Below are 18,975 nucleotides of genomic sequence, written 5' to 3' on the forward strand. Positions count from 1 at the left end.
CATAATTTCATGTTTCATCTGATGCTCAAAGCCTGCCCTAGTACCATGTGTGCTCCAGCTAGGGGGTGTCCATTGCAATCTGATCTGATCTAATATGAGTCCATTACAAATGGGTCAGGGCCAATCCTATCCGATAGATACTTTGGACCATTTTGGACAGGTCCAATTCAATGTCCGGACTGTCCAATCTGTTCAAATTGGTTTTAATTTAGATTTGTTCTAATCGAAATCTGGTCCATTGACACCAGATAGTGGTTCAACCTGACTCAAACCAATATAAATCCATTATGGATGGACCAGGTTCAATCTAATCTAATAAATACTTTAAGTAACCCACAAGAATACTTCTCAATTAGAGTTTATCCATTTTTCCGTTGCAAGTCAGTTAAGCAGATTCATTAGGATGTAAATCATTGGCAATCAGATTGCAGGGCCATTCAGAGCCCCAAAAAGAAAGAAAAAAAAAAAGGGTCTACCCATCTCCCAGACAGCATGGGCCTTCCATGTAATCGTAGCCCATAACATGGATAAGTGCGACCACACCTCCTAAATGCAAAACAATCCTGCTAAATTTGGTGGCACAACCCAAAATAAAGGTCACTAACGACCAGTATCCCTATATAGAGGTGTCAATGGAGCAGTTTTGGATTGGATTCATCCAAACCAAAATCAATTTGAATGGATTGGACAGACCAACAAGATATATTGAATTGGACCAGTCCAAACTTAATAGTCCAAAATATTTTATTGGATTGGATTGACCTGATCCATCCGAAATGAATTTATATTGAATTGGGTTGGATTGAGCCAATATCTGATCCATTGATAGAAGATAAGAATATAGGTGTCAATGGATCAGGTTTGGGTTATAATTAATCTAAATTAAAACAAATTTAAACAGATTGGATGGTCCAGACATTGAATTAGACCAGTCCAAATTGTTCATTGGATTGGATTGGACCTGGTAATGGATTCCTCATTAAGATAGATGAGTGAGCTGTAACTTGGACAATCTTGATTCAATAGGGTCACAAGTTGGATACATCCCCAACAATTTTTCCCACGCGTGGAGTTATACTCGTGGGGCTATTCAGGCTTATTTTCTCAGCTATGACATGGCATCTGATGTGTACATTTGCAACTTAAGGCTGTGTTTGGTTTGGAGGAAAAAGTAGGGAAACCTTTACAAACCTTGTATAGGTTTTCCTACTGTTCCCTTCCTTTCCCTACCTTTTCCTTCAAACCAAACATAGCCTAAAATTTGGCAAAACAATATGCAACACTTTATTGGCTTGCCCACATCTCGGATTTGTTTTGATCATGTAATTCTAACCAATTGTCTTCCATAAATAGCCTACCTGTACACCATACTTACAAACAGCACAGCAGTGAACCAATGATCCAGCAACCAACAAGTCTACAAGTTTGAACTAGAAGATCTACATTATTTTTGAAGCCGAAAGAATATCTACATGCTACATTGCCAAGAGTAAAATCATAAGTGGTTTAGGACCCCAGATATCAAACGACTGCCATAATCCATCAAAATTCAAGTTTTTCACCTAAGAGGGCACGAGTGGGAATGGATGTGGATCCAATGACCTGCACGTTAATTCAACAAGTTGTTATCCCATTGCCATTTATAAATAGATGTGTCAGGAGACCGCCCCTCCTTGTTCTCAGTTTGGCCAAATCTCTCATTTGGATCAAATGCAAGGACTGGCCAGCATGGACCACAGGCAGGGATGATCTCCATGGTAATTCAAAAATTACCAATGGACCAGGTCCAATGTGAACACATTAGCACCACGGAAAGAATAGCGCCAACCCGCAGGAAAAGGAGCAGATTTGAACTAAGAAAAAAAGCAAAACCATGTGTTGATGTGTGACTCCTCAAAGAAATACCATTTATCATCCAACATTGCCTTCTTACTAAGAAAGTGTAGAAACAAAAACAGGATGGTACAAATATCATTACTATCAGGGGCAGAAGAGCGGAGATCAAAGCAAATAGTATTTGTGGTTCAGAGATAAAGAGAAAAGAAATAATTCAAAACTGTCTTCTTTCTTTCTTTAAGAGTTGGAAGCCTTAAGGCTTTCATCCTTGTGTCACCTATGACGTTCAATGATAGACGGCCAAAATGGATGATCTTCCTTCACCAAGCATATAGATTTTGGCATGTGCTTAGTGCTAAGAAAAATACACTTTTCTGTCTCTTGCTTGCATCCACAAGTATCAGCCATGATATTGATAGTCAAAATGGATCAGCTTCCTACACCAAACACATTCACTTTTCTGTTTCCTGGGAGAAAGGGAGGCAGAGAAGTTATTTGCTTCAGCTCATGTTTTCCACACTCGAATTGTGCCATCAACAGAAGATGTTATCATGCAGTTGTCCTTTGGGTGATAGCTTACACTTGTTACCTGCCAAGAATGACATCAAATCCTTATTTTTCTCTATTTTTCATCAAAGGAAAATCATAGACAATACATTGAAGCATCACAAATTTAAATTTAATTTCATTCTGTTTAAAACAAATGTCAATAGGAATATAGGATAAATGGAGATGTCAAAGAAACCACTTTCGCAAAAGAAAAAGTTGAGGGACTCAAATAATAGGTGCAACTATTAGATCCCTGTTTGGAAAGTGGACAATGGACTTTGTGATCTTCCAATTATCAAATAATATCAGTGTTGTCTGACAAGAGAGTACAAAAGAATGTGCCTACGGGCTTCAACACAAATGTGATGCAAGGACACATTATTTATTCCAGGGTTCCCATTGGCCTAAGGGCCCAAAATTGATATTGGGAAATCTATTATTAAACTTTCCAATATTAGTTTGGGGAGTATTACTACTTCCTCCTAAAATTCTGTGTGATAGGTATACGAGTCCCACATCATACTGTCTCCTCGTAGTACCTTGTAGATTAGATTTTAGTTTTAGTTGATTTAAGAGCACGTCCACAGAGCTGCTAGTTTTTTTTATAGCAAGAGGAAAAGAAAAATTTTATCAACTAGAAGAACAATTACAAACTACCCTTAGCTGAGAACTAACTTCCAACCTTAACACAGCAATTACATACATCAACAAGGATAACAATGTTAACATGATACAATCCCCTTCATCTCAAGTGGTGGTCAAAGATCCAACATAAAAGAAGTCCTTCAAATATATCTGAATTTGAATATGAACAAGTAACCAGTCCATCATTATTGACCTATCAGTCACCGGTCTTCTGGTATCCCTGCTCTTACCTTTAGACTGTTTGGTTTGGAGGAAAAGGTAGGGAAAGGAATGAAAACCTGTACAAACCTTGTTTGGGTTTCCATACCTTTCCCTACCTTTTCCTTCAAACTAAACACAGCCTTAAATATTCCTTGTTTCCTTTCTTTTCAAATGCCCCGACAAATTTCAAAAAGGAATTGAGGAGCAGAAAATCTTTAATTTTTCAAAAGTAACAGCTCCCTGTTTTGAAGCACTTGAAATTTTAAGTTTCCTGTAGCCTGAATTTTAGAGGCCAAAAAGTTATCAATATAACCTACTATGGGTGTCACTAGATTAGCTTCTAATTACCTATCTAGCAAGCCCAAGATCTTGAAAATTCAATCTGAATAGGAAAGCTCTGGCAAATTTGTTGGTGAAGTTTTAAGTTTATGATGGATTTGATGTTCTACAAGGTCTACTCTAATTAGGAAGTTTTTAGGTAATTTCAATGGTAACACAGTTTTTTGCAAGTAAGAAAATCATGTTTAGAATCCATGTAGATGAAGAAGAAAACAAAAAACAAATGTAGAAGTAGAAGCTAATGAGACCTGGAAGTGGAAAGTGATCAGAAGCATGCCTATCCAGATCCCAAATTACTGTGGTAGCTGCACATTGAATAAGGATCTGGGTAACAGACTCCCTATTTTATACATGTACTAAAAGTATGAAAATAATATATGCATCATAAAAGTATAGAAAGACATACTGTTATTTTATCTTCTTTAAGGAGCATTGCATGTCTTGGTTATGCAATGACAAACATCTCAGAGGCTCTGACATGGTAGGTGCCAATGGGACAGATACCTTAATAAGCACCCAGGTTATAGGCAATTGCTTTGAGAAAAAGTTAAGAAAGAGTACCACTAGGGTTAAGAGTCCATGTATATGGAAATTTTCCATTAGCTTATCAAGATGAGAAGAGTCACCACTCATGAACTGGCCTTTCTACAAATATTGAAAATCCATAAAGATCCATCGAAAGACAGGGTGAGGATATTGGAAACCAAGGAATCTAGCCAACAAAGGTCAAAATGGGATTTGAAACATAAGCAAATGGAGAATCCAATCACAACAAGCCATTCCAAGTTCAAATTCAACAGTCCTAAAGCCTCAATGTTACAGAAGACATCCCATGTTTCATGGAAAATGGTACAAGTGTCAGAACGTGATAAAGGTACAAGGTCTTGGACTCAACAAGCCTGTAAAAATAGGATTTGGGGGTTTGGCTGCTATATTTTCAAGTTGTATTGTTCAATGACATATCTTTTACGTTATATAAATAATGGGATTATTGTTGAGACAGAGAAAAAGATTGTATGTAGTAATTTAGATGCAGAAATCAGTGCAAACAACACTAAATAAATAAAGATTTTCTTGAAGGTGACTAAGTAAATAAAGATTAATTATATTAAATTATCAAGTGCTTAAAATTTACCATTGCATGTCCAAATTTTATCCTAAGAATTTGAGATCATTTAATCACATATTACAGATGTGGCAAAGAGAAGAGTCCCCTCAAGTGTTGTGTTGGTGTCAGTGTCCAACATGGGTATAGTGCTCATTTAGAAGTTTTGATGTTCACTGAAAACTATAAAGTGACATCCTCTTTAATAAATGCTGTAAAGTGCTAAAGTAGAAAACTTCACCACTGAGGAATGAGCCCGAAAGCTTGACACTACAGATGCATCCACAAGATCCCAAAAGAAAATGAAGCCATCCTCAGATCCACCAGTTACATGGGCATCAGTGTTGGTAAGGCAACAATCCAACTTGTAAGACTGTCATTTTAAGAGAAACCAAATGTCATACATAAGGGAATCCAAAATTCCATTTACCCCACATAGACACACCACCCAGAAGGATGGGATAAGTGGTGGGAAATGGTTTACATAATAGATGAATCAATTAAAACTAAAACTGTGGCATCAAACCTTGCAAATATGACCCTTATATTCTTGCAGTAGTTCCCCAGTAGTCCTGCCATAATCAACATCCATTTAAATTGACAAATGGAATATAAATGGCATCTATTTTAAGTAAAAGAACTGCAACAAACTACCTGTCCAAAAGACGTAGAGTAGAGTCTAGACAACTAGCCAATATGCAGTTACCATCATTTGACATTGAAATGCAATTGACAGGTTGCCCCAAGTCATCAGATATTTCTCTAATAAAATAGTGAAAAGGATATATTAGAAGTGTCATCAAATTCATTTAAAAATCAGAGAAGTATCAATCTTTTAGAAGGAATATATAACAGTACAAAACAACAGATAACAAGCTTCTGGAGAAAATAAGTGTGGCATTTCAACTCAACAGGGAAACTGAATTCACTGTTGGTCTTACATACCTACCAATACGAATGTCAAATGTTCGAACAGTTCCATCAACACTCCCAGCAAGTATTTCACTTTTTGTCAAACAAATAGACATTACACTGTCCAAGAATGTATCAATGATCTGTAAATGAACCATGGCAAAAGTCAGTTAATAGGAAAAATATGAGTGCTACCATCTCAAGTTCTGACCATCAAATTGCCAAAACATTAAATTAACCTGAATTGGTTCAGTGCTATGAGATCTACAGTCCCAAGTGCGTACAGAACGGTCATACCCAGCTGATACTACCACAGAAGCATACTCATTGAATTTCACAGCATTTACCTAAAATAAGTGAAAGAAAAAAAAAAGAAAAAGTCAAATTACTATTTTTCACTGATAATGCATAACTATAGCTATATGTGTATTTATGTGAGTGTGCCTACTTTTTTGAGTAAATAATTGAATTTTTTTTATTCAGTGGGAAGACGCTGCAGATATGAGCACAATAGTCAATAGAGCTTACTTTCTCATAGGACTAGACTTTGCAGTATAAGCTAAGCTGTTTAGCCCACACAAAGACATGCTAGTATCAACTTAAGACACCCATAATTGGGTTTGATGAACCCTATGTTTCGGATTAGTCATTAAAGTGCTTCTACAGCTTCTCAGTTTGGAAACCTTCTTCATGTTTCAATGGCACCTAGTAATTAAAAGGAAGTGCTTCATAGAACCAAGAACATTTTTTGTCCAGAAGCAGAAGATTAAAGAAATCTCCTTCTGGCTTTTGGTTCCTGAGAAGCAGAAATTTACGTCATCTTCATAAATTTTAACTTTGAAATCCTTCATAAGCCTGCCATTATCTTCTAATCCTTCTAATAATTTCCTTCAGAGTTCAGAGATTGATACATCTCCAAACCCTTTTTATATTCAAGTCTACATTTTACATAAATAACTGATAACACCCTCATTATGGTGAAAGTGCTACCCTATGTCAGTGTTCCCATGAGGTTCTTCACCAGAAGCATTTCCATTCTCAAGATCAATCCCAAACACCAAAAAATTTATACTTGGAATGGCTCTCTTTGAGCACCTCGAGTTGATTCTTAGTTGATTCAAGTTAGAGGTTGGCTGTTCAGATTCTAAGCCTGGTATTGTCTTAATTTGCTATGTACTTTGAAAATTAAACAATGATATAAAAGGAAAAGGGTAAAATACAAAAAACTCCCGAGTTTTCTGACAATCTTATAAATCTCCCCTGTGCTTTGATATGAACAAAATCCTCCCTTATAGTTTTGAAAAATGGTGCATATACCTCCCTGTTATTAGTTTTTCTGGCTGAAAACCCCAACGTAATATATTAATTTTCTTAAAATACCATATTTACCCTTGAAGTGGTAACTGAAGCAAACCACTCTCTTACCCCTGTTTTTTCCACTTCTCTGTCTCAATTGAGCTAACCAATCATCACTCTTTTTTTCTCCTTTTGCTCTGTTTTATTTATTTTTCACATTTTCTTAATTTCCCGTCTCTTTTATTCTTCTTCTTTCTTTTTCTTTCTTATTTTTTCTTTTCATTTTCTGTTTTTTTTCAGGTGACAGTCAAATAGGAACCACAGTCTAGAGACTTAGTGGAGATGCCTGTTAAATGGTTCTAAGCGATTCCTTTTACTATTTAAGTAATTTAACAGCCATTTCTCATAACTATTTAATCTACCCAAAAAGCTTCAACTGTACTGAACTCATCTTTATAATGCGTTCATATGATGTGCATGACAGTACTCCAAGTGTTCAAAGAAATTCCTAATGCGATCTCAAATCATAAAACAGAAAAAAAAAATTCAAAGTTCTATTAAGCGTTAAGCGCCAACCTATTTCTCTCAATCTTACCTGGATTGTTTTATTAAATTTAACATGAACAAAGTCAAAGACATTGCCTTCCACACAGATTGATCCCCAAGAGCAAAAATCTTGACAAACTAGAGAAACCAAACATGGAATCTAAATTAAGATTATCAACTGCCTGTTAAAATCTTACTGAAACCTACGGGAATGTTGCCAGTGAATTTGTGGAGATGTTTTTGTTTCAACAAGAAGCTTGCTCTGTTCTTGTTGAACTTGACATAGAAGTATACGTCCCATAAAGAGGAGGATGATACTTGCTAGTATTTAAGGGTATTTTAGTAAATTCCTCTTCTAAGTTAATGGAACTTTAATGGAAGGGAGGTATTTATAGCTTTTTTCAAAACTATAGGGGATGATTCTGTTAAAATCAAAACATAGGGAAGGTTTATAAGATTGTCAGAAAACTCAGGAGAGGTTTTTATATTTTACCCAAAGGAAATTTACTGAAGCAATCAATTTCAACTTTCAAGCAATTCCATTTTCTTCTTTTTTCTCCTTTTGGTCCGGAAATTGCATTTGACAGCACAAAATCAAGTTGAACCATTTGATGAAATGAAGGAAATTTTGTAGACAAGAAATTCCTGATGACCAACCTCACTATCATGGCCTCGGAATTTTCGAATCACACGACCAGTTGATACATCCCAGTAAAAGACCTGTCTGTCACCACCACAAGAACATAGCTTGGAGTTGTCCCTATAAAAAGTGTACATGTTAGTCATTGCCCAATGATTGAATCCTAAATGCACAAAAAGCAAAATTTTGATAACAAATAAAGTTATTCAGGTTCTTGTTATAAATTCGGAAGCCTGAATTAGCAAATACTCTTTACCATGTTTTAGTAAATGAAAAAGGGAAAGGAGGAAGTTCCAACATAACTCAACTCAACAAAGGCTTATCCAACTAGGCCAGCAGTATGGGTAATAACAATTTTAGCAGAGGCAAATAAGAAATCATACACTCTTTATATATCAAAACAGGTCTATGCAGAGGCAAATAAGAAATCATCCCCCTCCTCTTTATCAACCTCTGTTAATCATCCAATCCCTCTATATTAGATTTTCTTTTTAAAAGATTCTGATCTCATGATCTCAACCAGACCTTGTTCTCTTTTCTTAATCAAGGCTGCTGTTCTTGTGGTTTAATTATTTAATGACTTAATTTGCAGTTTAACTGTTTATAATTAATTGATAACTTCATAATAATTTGGAAACAGCCCCTCTGTATGTGCATGGGTAAGGCTGCATACATCTGTCCCTCCCTAGACCCCACATTGGCGGGAGGCTTGTGCACTGGGCAGCCCTTTAGACATGGTTTAAAGTAAGGTTCAAAGTATCGGAAATGCTAAAGTGTATCGGAAAGATCCCACATAAGGTTATTGTCTAATAAGGCTATAACTACAAAATATAGGCTTAACAATTATTTAATGAAACATTTTCTATAATTGTTTAAAGAATTATTTATTTCTTATTCAAACAATTATTTTATTTTTAATTACAAAAAATTATAACAAAAATTAAAAAATAAAATGTAACAAAAAATAATTTTATGGATGTGGTAGATCATCCATATATTTACAACATGTAAATATTATGGTTAGATCACACCAAAAATTAGAAAAAAATAAATATTACAAAAAATAAAAATAAATATTTTACAATAAATTTCAATAGATCTATGAATTAAAAATTGGAAAAATTATTTTAAAATTACAAAAATTTTAAAAATAAATATTTTAATTTTACAAAAAATAAATATTTGTTCATACTAAAATTGAAAATATAAATATTTTTATTCAAAAAATTACAAAAAATAAAAAATGAATATTATGGTTAGATCACACCAAAAATTAGAAAAAAATAAATATTACAAAAAATAAAAATAAATATTTTACAATAAATTTCAATAGATCTATGAATTAAAAATTGGAAAAATTATTTTAAAAATAAATATTTTTAATTTTACAAAAAATAAATATTTGTTCATACTAAAATTGAAAATATAAATATTTTTATTCAAAAAATTACAAAAAATATTAAAAAATGAATATTTTAGAAGTTTTAATAGATCTATGGATATGGTACATCACTCATACATCTATGACACAATTATTCTTCATGGGCAAATTACACAAAAAATAATATATATATATATATTTTAATTTTACAAAAAAAAATATTTTTTCATACTAAAATTGAAAAAAAAATAAATATTTTTATTCAAAAAATTACAAAAAATAAAAAATGGATATTTTAGAAGTTTTAATAGATCTATGGATATGGTACATCACTCATAGATCTATGACACAATTATTCTTCATGGGCAAATTAAACAAAAAATAATATATATATATAAGCATTTCCAAGCATTATAAAAAACACAAATATTGTAACATACCATTGAATAAATTGAAAAAAGTATTTATTTTTGTAAAAAGTTGAAAAAAACCTCAAAAATCTTGAGTTTTGGAGGTTGTTTGGGTTTTTTTTTAAGATTTTACACTCCAAAAATGTGTTGGGAAGATTTGGTGAGTTTGGGAGAGAGAGAGAGAAAGGTTTTTGGAGAGAGTTAAAAGCCTTTTTTCTCTAAAATTTTTAATTCGATTTCTGCATATAGGAAATCGTACTGTATCAGCTGATACACCCCGATACGGTTACGATATGGTCCTGATATGCCCCGATACAGTCACAATACGAGGTCAGCATGATGAAAAAACATGATACAAATAATTTTGTAGCATTTCCCGTGCTGACCCCTTAAAGATACAATACATATTGGCTGATACGGGCCGATATGTTGTGGAATTTTGAACCTTGGTTTAAAGTATCAATACACCTGATACACATGAGCATGCATATCGGGTGTTTCACTACTTTATAACTTTGTTAATTTAAGTGTTCTTTTTTTTCAAAATTGCATCAGGGGGTCGGTTTTAAGCATGCCTACCCCCTAAAAATAGTCAAAGTCCAAAACACCCCTTATTTGGGGTTTTGAACAGCTCCCGGTATGATACGATACACCTGATACAGGGTGTATCGTATCGAAATTTTGAACCTTGCCTTTAGATAACTTCATAATAGTTAGTTATGTTTAAATAATAAAACATATCTATTTTAATCAACTTGTCTTGCTAGGCACCTAGACCAAAATGCATTGGAAAAAAGGCAAAACCTAAGAGCCTCCAGTCATCTCTGTTTGGCAAACCTCATTTGGAGGTGCAATATTGGTCAATGGGGCATGAAACTTGGTGGTTGCACTAGCAGTGACCAAAAAGAAAAAACATCTCAGTTCCATGAAAGATTTATTGATTGCATTAGTGCTTTTGGTAGAAAATGTATCTTACATAGATGCATCATGCATCACAAAACAACAACTAAATGGTTGATTGGATGCTGAACATGTCAAACCTGTCAATATGCAACACTACAACCCTAGTATTAACGCCTCCAAAAGCAGGCTAAAACTATTAGTTTGATTACAACACAGACATATTCACAGTAAGGAGATTAATAAAAGAAGTCATTGTTTAGACCTTATGACCTTTCTACATATGCATGTTCTTGGTTTTAGAGAGTTTGTTGCATCCAAAGAGTGCTTCACAGAAATCCTTGGAGATAGGTATAAATAAAAATAGTTTTTCTTATGAGAATTTATATTCATCTGTCTGAATATGAGAAAGCATGGAACAGAATTTCAACACACAGATTGATAAAGGATGAATCATAATAGTATGATTTACAAGACATTTGCAGTGGATAACATACTTTTTCTTCATTGATATAAAAAGAGAGATTCTATTAGAGTTAGATGATGAGAGTAAAGGATATATACAAGAAACTAGTGGAAGATGACAGCAAATGCAGCCACACCACAAGGAAACAAAAAATAAGAAATAAGCAGGGATAGAACCAAAGAGAGACTATGGTGCAACCACATGGTAATAGGAGACCCACAATACAACTCTGCTCCAGTTGTGCGTGCCACCCCTCAAATAGAATGAACAATGGAATTAGCCAATATTTCCTTCCATTGGATCAAACTATTAAACCTGTAAGCGAATAATTCAAGCTTCCAAATGTCATGAAAAAAATCTACCTAAGAGATCCTCTTGCATCATTGCATGACAGATTCAAAAAATGACTAAATAAGAGTTGCCTTCCACAACAAACCTTTTAAATTCAGAGGTTGTAACCTCTGATAACCATAAAGGCTTAAGCCCTGACAATTGTTGTATATATGATAGACTATATAGTTCAGCCGCTATTATTGCACGCTTTTGCACTTAGAGCCAAGGCCAAAAAAAAAAAAACTGATGTTTCAGTAATATGAAATAGATTGCACATCATGAAGAGCAACGTCCATGAAAATGCATAGCACATTAGATTCTGCTACCTTGCACATTTAATTCAATCATTTCACTAAGAAAAAATTTAACCAATCAAATAAGTAATGATCGATGCTAGTTAAGAGAGTGAATCAAAGAGATAGATTTCTACAGTGAAGGAAGGAAAAGAGACATTACGGGGTGACATGGACATCCCGGACTTCTCTGCCATGGGACTTGTAGGTTTTAATGTGAATACCCCGGTGAGGATTCCAAAGGCGGATAGTGCGATCTTTGCCGCAGCTCAGGCAGTAATTACCGTCTCCGTTAAACCGAGCGGCTAGGACGGCCCCCTCATGCCCTCGTAGCACATTGGCTTCCTTCCTCGGAAGGTCACTTGCGCTCATCTCTTTCCTTCCTCCGTCAGATCCTTGCAGAGCCCAGCTACTTAGGCGGGGAAACTAGCACTCGCCATGGCAACTTTTCATTTCACTGGCAAGTCAATCTATATTGGAAGAAAAGGGAAACGATTAGCATAATTACGTCTAGCGAGTCCGTCCTTCTGGTACTTTATCTTCCAGTTTGTTCTTGGAATGCGAGATGATAAATCAAAGTTCATGAGAAAAATGGATAAATAAAAGAATCCGGCAAACTAGCGAGTTGGAGAAGATTGAAATGTTTTATTGAAATAAGAAGAAAATATAACATAGAATAAAATGCAAGAAACTTGACATGTTTAGAGTTTGATTTTTTCTAGGGTTTAACTGCCTGATGAATAGAAAAATGATTGTGTACCTTGGGAATTCGGATGGCTTCTGGCATTTGTGATTTATATTTGCTAGCATTCCTCAATTTGCTTTGCAGTCATTGTGCCGTGCTCGACTGCTTGCGAGAAAGTCGAACGGAAAAAATGGCCAATTCCAGATATCAAAGTGAGAGCTCGACTTTCGCGGTTCTCCATTTACAGCCTACAAAACCCCGATAAAGAGAAGAAAGGACGAGACACGAGAGATCAAAAGCGGAAGGCATCAAATGATATTAACCGTTCGATCTATTTAAATTTTTTCTGTGATCGAAATCATCCAATCAAATAGGATCCTTGAACAATTGACAAAATGACAAATGGACCAAGATTTCATTGGACATTTCGCTGCGCTCGTTGAACATTTAAATAGTGGTAAATTTCTTAAACTATCCCTACTGTTTGCTTAGTCGACAAACAGTCTCCTGTTTAATTATCTAAGTTTTCTGACAATTTACTTGTTTTACCCCTTCTGCTAGCATTCGTTAATTTTCCGTTAAAATCCGTATACACGTGATACTATGTAACTTTTAAAATTTTTAAAACCCAATATTACTCTCATCTCTTTCCTCTGGACCGGCAGCCTCAACCTCCTCTAACCTCTCTCTCTTCCCTCCATCATTCTCTTTCTTCATGTTCTCCTTCTTTAAATTTGCCATGTTATTTTAGGTTTTACAAACCTGTTCTTCATAGTCTCTCTCCTCACAATAATGTTGAGGACGATGTCTCTTTCACTTGTAGGTCCCAAATCTTCTACTGGAACACAAAACATAGTTGCGAGTTACAAATCTAGGAGGGGGATGGAGGAAGACACAAAACATAGTCCCATATCTTCTCCTTTTTTAAAGTCGTCTGACCGTCGGGGGAGGAGAGGAAGAGAGGAGAAATCTTGTCGACGAAAAAATTAGGGACTTACAGATCTGGGAGGGGAGCGGAGGAAGAAGAAAATAGAGAGAACGAAGAGGAGAAAGGGGTGTCAGTGCCCTCTTCGAATGCGAGTCAAGAAGCAATGGTGAGAGTTGTAGATCTGGGAGGGGGCGGAGGAAGAAGAAGAAAATAGGGAGAACAAAGAGGAGAGAGATAGAGAGAGGCGTTGTTGGAGAGGTCCGCCGTTGTTGGAGAGGGCCCCATGATGAAACAAGGGCGAGAGGGAGAGAGAATGAACGGAGAGAGAGAGAGAGAATGAATGGGACAGGGAGAGAGAGAATGAATGGAACTTGTTACCGCACTTGTCGTAGTTGCTGGCATTGTAGGCTACATTGGTGTAGCTCCCGTCGCAGCAAAGCTCTACAAATCCACACTTGTGCCTGCACCACCGCCCACAATTGTTCTGGTCTCCAAGATCATTGCGGAAATGTGTCTTGCAGCACTGAAGAAGCTTGGTCCATTGCTAACCAATACCCCATTACAGATGTTGTTCATAGAGACGTACAGTGTGCACCCTTCCTGATTCTGGCGAGGAACCGTTTTTCCAGCGAGGGTGTTGGTGAAGGGGTTGTCCACCACATAGTCTTCACCATCTTCTATGTCCTGGGAGAAAACGATGTGGGTGTGTAGGATCAGAACCAAAAACAAGGATTACAGTTATAGAGAGGATGGTGGGAAGGTTGAAGAAAGTGGTGGCCATTCTCTCTCAAGGGAAGGCGTCCATGAGAGTGAGGAGGGCAAGAGACGAACTGGGTATTCGAGAATGCGGCTATCTGATAAAATTAATATTCCATGATCAGAGATTAAGAGAAGTTTCCATTGATCAGCCTCCTTATTGCTTGACCATGAAGTTGCTAGATGATTGTCGCGATCTCCTTTTTCGGCACGAAACGCATAATTAGAGACTCGACTCATAGACTATAGAATCGGTAAGGGAAGGTTGAGCCTTGTGGACAAGTAAAGTTAAAAATAGGGATACAAATGTAATTTCACATAGGGGTATAAAAGGCAATTTACCTTTTCCATCAATGTTTAACGATTAAGGGTACACTTAGTCAATTATCAGAAAAAGTAAAGGTACACTTAGTCAATTTTCAAACAGAGGGTAGAGTTAGTCAATTAGCTAAACCATAAGGGTAGTTTAAGAAATTTACCTTTAAATATTTAAGGTAAATTCGACGACCCCCCCCCCCCCTTTCTGTGGGGTCAGTGGCAGATGGCACCTGAACTTTAATTTGCGACAAAAACCCCTCTAACTTTACGTTGCAACAAGATGTTGACGGAAGCAAACAGCATGTCGCGGTCTTAATTCGGTAATGCCGCAACAGTAGCGAGTCCATGGTGAGCCCTAGTTGCTACAACAACAACCTAACCAGTGCAGATTGTTAGACAGTTTTGTATGCCCTTAACTCCAATCAGTTTTGATGTATTTTTGATATTTAATGTAAATAAATAAAGTACATGTTTGATTCATGTTGTCTGGTATGCTTCTGTGTAAGACCTTAAAATTGGACACTTAATGAGACTCGTGTTAGTTTTAAATGTTCACAGCCGTTGGATAAGTCTGGGGAGATTTATCCTGCCAAGGCTGACGCTGGTGTGCTGCCAAATGTTGGGGTGGCTTGTCTCAGCCGCGAGGGTGAGACCCAAGGCACACGCAGTGTAGGATTACTTGAACCCTTGAACTGGACCAGATTTTCAGTATTGCCCTGGACCTTGGAGATTGATAGGAAAAACTGGAAAGTTACACCTGACCCCTTGAGCCGATTATGGTACTACACTAGGTGTCAGATTGGGTTGTCTTTGATATGTCAATCGGTGAGATCCTTAGCGGGGGTCAAAACCTGGGTATGTTGGGACAGTCTGAGAATTCATCTGAGTGGGTGATCATAGTGACGGGATCAGCCCCTTTGTCGGACAAAGGTAATGATCGGGGATGCACTATCTCTGATGGAAACTAAACTGCCGGCAGTTGATTTCAATCGTTGGAATTTTGTTTTGCAAAATTTATATATTTGATATATATGGTTTCAAAATGTTTGCAAATGGTTTTAATTCCCGGGATCCATGTGAGTAGAGAGTGCAGCACTGTTCCTTGCAACCGAGGGAGAGGTCCTTTCTTGTCAGGCAGTGCTTGATCATTATGGGCTGAGAGGTTGAGTGTAAGGCCATTTAGGATAATACCTGATGGGCTAATCTTGCATCTGCCCACAGTCCCTGGGTTTTTATAAGATGGCTTGCCCAGGGACCACTTAGTGTAAGTGTTGGGCCCATAAGGTCCATGTGATGGGCTCAAGGGGTTCATTGGGCTTTCCAATGAATTCGGCTAGGCCTTGTAACAGAGGTTGGGCCGAATCCATGTGGCTAATGTGTAGATCAATGCTTGGGTCCCACACCATACAAAGAAACCCAACTGGGCAGCAATTTGGAAGACTATTGAGCACTTAATACATATTGGGCCTAAAGCCCATTTCGATCTGGGCTGATTTGATCAGTCACTTAAAGGGGCGGATCTGAGATTAGGTTAAGCCCAAAAGCTTATCTAATCTGCAGATAGGATTAAAAGGAGTCCTAATCCAAATACAGATATGGATAAGGGCAACTCCTAATATGATTAGGAGGTTTCTTAATCACCAAGAAAGAGGAGGAAACCCTAATTTCGAATTACTTGAATTCGAATCCTATGGGTTTTAGCAGAATACACTCTGCATTCTTGAGATAGGATCTCAGATAACCTTAGAGAAGAAAATAGCAGTTCGCTACCTTCTTCTCTATCATTCTCCTCTAGCAGCCGCCGCCACCTTTTCTGCCAGTTCGAGTTCTCAGTTAGAGAAGATCAAGAAAGGTTCTTGATTGTTCGTGTGGTGCTCTTAGTCTTCCACCGAGTTCTTCAGAAGAACCTGGTTCGTAGGACGAACACTACTGGTTCGGCTCCATCATCACTGTGTCATCTTCAGTGGGAGCTGATATTGGGATCTTCTTTGGGCGTGAACACCAACGTTGGGAGATACTACTTCTCCGAATCTAGTATAATCCCTCCCTTCTCTTTTGCAAATCTGGTTTGGTTTGGTTCGAGTAGATCCTTGAATCTTGATTATAAATTTAGGGAATATGATTCCTAGTTGGAAGAAGGGTAGGAAATTTTTGAAATTCGCCCAGTCATTCCGCAACCTTTTTGACGTCCATACGATGGATCCTACCATTCTTTCACAGATAGCTCTCCCATGATCATGTCTCCATGGAATCAGGCTTCTCCTCTTGCCAAGTCCCCATGGCCCAGATCCTCTCCTGTTAGTCCCTTCGATGAGAATTTCCCTCCCAACGGTCTAATCGGATCCCTCGTCTGCGAAGGCCACACTCTTTGGTCGCTATCGATGACTTACTCTATATTGTATCAGACAGCAAGAACATCCGCGTCTGGAAAAGGCAGAAGGAACTCTTTTGCTTCATATCTACCAATGGATTAGTTAAATCCATTATAATCTCCGGCGATAAGATTTTTACTAGTCACCAGGACGGTAAGATTCGAGTTTGGGTGTTCCAGAGATGTCGTCGAGATAATGTAGAGGTTTCAGGTTGCCAATAGAAGTTGGCAACTCCACAATAACATTGTTGCTCAAATCCAACGCACGTAAGAATTGGAGTTTGTTAAACAGATTGGGTAGGACTTGCCTGATGTTTTTCGGTCCATGGCCATAACTAGGCAATAGAAGTGCCTCTAAATTTTCTGCTTTGTAGAAGACTTCAAAGATGGATAGATCAATTTTGTCATTGCGAGCCATCATCTTCACAAATCTCATACCTGTCGCTCGTATGTTCTATTGTTGATGATGAACGCATCGTAACTTATTGACCATCTAAGCCCGTTACTTCTAAAATGAAATGGGAACCTAGAAGATCCAAGTAATCTACTCAGAGATATGGAAGAAGCTATTATGTAGATAGCTTGATTCGAGTCGATACTGCTTTAGAGATAGGCAAGGATTCCTGTTAATACCTTCAACTATCGTGTCGTGTTCTGTATTTCTGCAGTGATGTTAAGCTACAAAATCAATGATTTATCCAAGAAATGGGAGTGGCTGCTTGATCCACAATGAGATGTTATCAGTGGCTAGTAGAACCAACTGCATCATCATTCGATCAAATTAAATGGACTTCAGCTCACTCAACCCCAACAACTCCAACAAAATTGTCGGGATATCGGTGAATTGTCTTGCTCCCATAAGCTTGTTCCTCATCTGCAGTCATACTATCATCTATATTTTTCTGTTTCTATCTGAAACTTTGTTGGGAAAGTGGCGGAAGCGAGTGGAGCTTCGGGGAACCTAGTTTTCTATAGGGCGGCATACTGGAGGTGCTGTCACCAGCATTGCTGGCATCGGTATCCCCATCGATCTCGTGGGAGTTAACAAGAGTACCCAAATACAGAGTTAGTTGCAGATACGTCGCTAACCTTTTGATGGGTATTGGTGGGAGCGACCGAAGATGGGCATCGATTGATCTGGATGTCTTGCCGTTAGATGAATTCGTCATTTTTGAGATACAAAAGGACAACGAAAGTATAAACGAAAACAAGGGCGAGGAGAGAGAGGACACCGGTGATGATGATGAGGAAGCAGAGAGAAGAAAGACGAATGGGAGGGGAGCGGAGGAAAGCCGATGGACAATGTAAAGTATAAAAAAATATTTCATAAATTAAAAATATATATAGTTGGGGCATTTAGAAAATTTTAAAGGGTAAATTACAAAGACCCCCTACTATGGGGTCAGTGACAAAGTTCCCCTTGTACTTTTTCTTGCGATAAAGACCCCCTGAAATTTAGCCGTTAGACAAAGACCCCCTTGGCCATTAAGTGAGATGATGAAAAGCATTAAATTAACAAAATACCCCACTAAACTTTTTCTATTTTCTTTTTCTTGTCATTTTTCTCTTAAAACATATTTAACCTAGGAAATGGATATCTAGTCTGCAGAGTTTGTTTGTTTTGATTACTGGTTATCTTCTCTTCCATGATCAAAATATGATGGCCATGTACAAGAAGATTTACAAGGGTGAGTTCTGGTGCCCTTGCTGGTTCACCCTGGAGCTTATTTAGCTCCTTTCTCGTCTTCTTGACACCAAACCCCTTAACCAAAATAACAATTCCAAAAATCATGGAGAATCACTAGCTCAAGAAGGAATTCAAGCACATTAGATTCTACAAAATTTAGTGGAAAAAGAGCGAGTACCTTGTTCTCAGGAATCACATAGGCTATGTTGCACGGGAAAGCCAATTGCGAGAGGAGTTTCGTATCAGACAATGGAACTCGAACTAACAACCTTGAAAAGGATTCTTGATCGAAAACGGTTCCCTCTTCCTCATCTTCACGGCCGTAATCAACCACACAACCACCTTCACCTTGTTATTTCCGTTGTCAATTCCTCCCAT

At 37.2% G+C, this 18,975-nt stretch overlaps 1 protein-coding gene across 2 annotated transcripts; it reads right to left on the minus strand.

Annotated features, from left to right (window-relative positions):
* Positions 1–1,878: 1,878 nt before the first annotated feature.
* Positions 1,879–18,919, minus strand: LOC104599926 (Transducin/WD40 repeat-like superfamily protein). Of its 2 annotated transcripts, XM_088887678.1 has the most exons (11): positions 18,776–18,919; positions 12,613–12,785; positions 12,016–12,322; positions 8,087–8,189; positions 5,827–5,934; positions 5,621–5,730; positions 5,330–5,437; positions 5,202–5,247; positions 4,917–5,048; positions 3,819–3,875; positions 1,879–2,425 (listed from the first exon to the last, which is right to left on the minus strand). In XM_088887678.1, exons 3-10 carry the CDS (start codon positions 12,222–12,224, stop codon positions 3,864–3,866), a joined length of 828 nt encoding a protein of 275 aa, XP_088743804.1. In that variant the 5' UTR covers positions 12,225–12,322; positions 12,613–12,785; positions 18,776–18,919; the 3' UTR covers positions 1,879–2,425; positions 3,819–3,863. The 2 variants fall into 2 exon arrangements, with proteins under 2 accessions (XP_088743804.1, XP_010260983.1); XM_010262681.3 differs by lacking the exon at positions 3,819–3,875.
* Positions 18,920–18,975: the final 56 nt, after the last annotated feature.

Source organism: Nelumbo nucifera, chromosome 5 (genome assembly GCF_055504915.1).
Source record: "Nelumbo nucifera cultivar China Antique chromosome 5, China Antique-T2T, whole genome shotgun sequence".
Taxonomy (NCBI): Eukaryota; Viridiplantae; Streptophyta; class Magnoliopsida; order Proteales; family Nelumbonaceae; genus Nelumbo; species Nelumbo nucifera.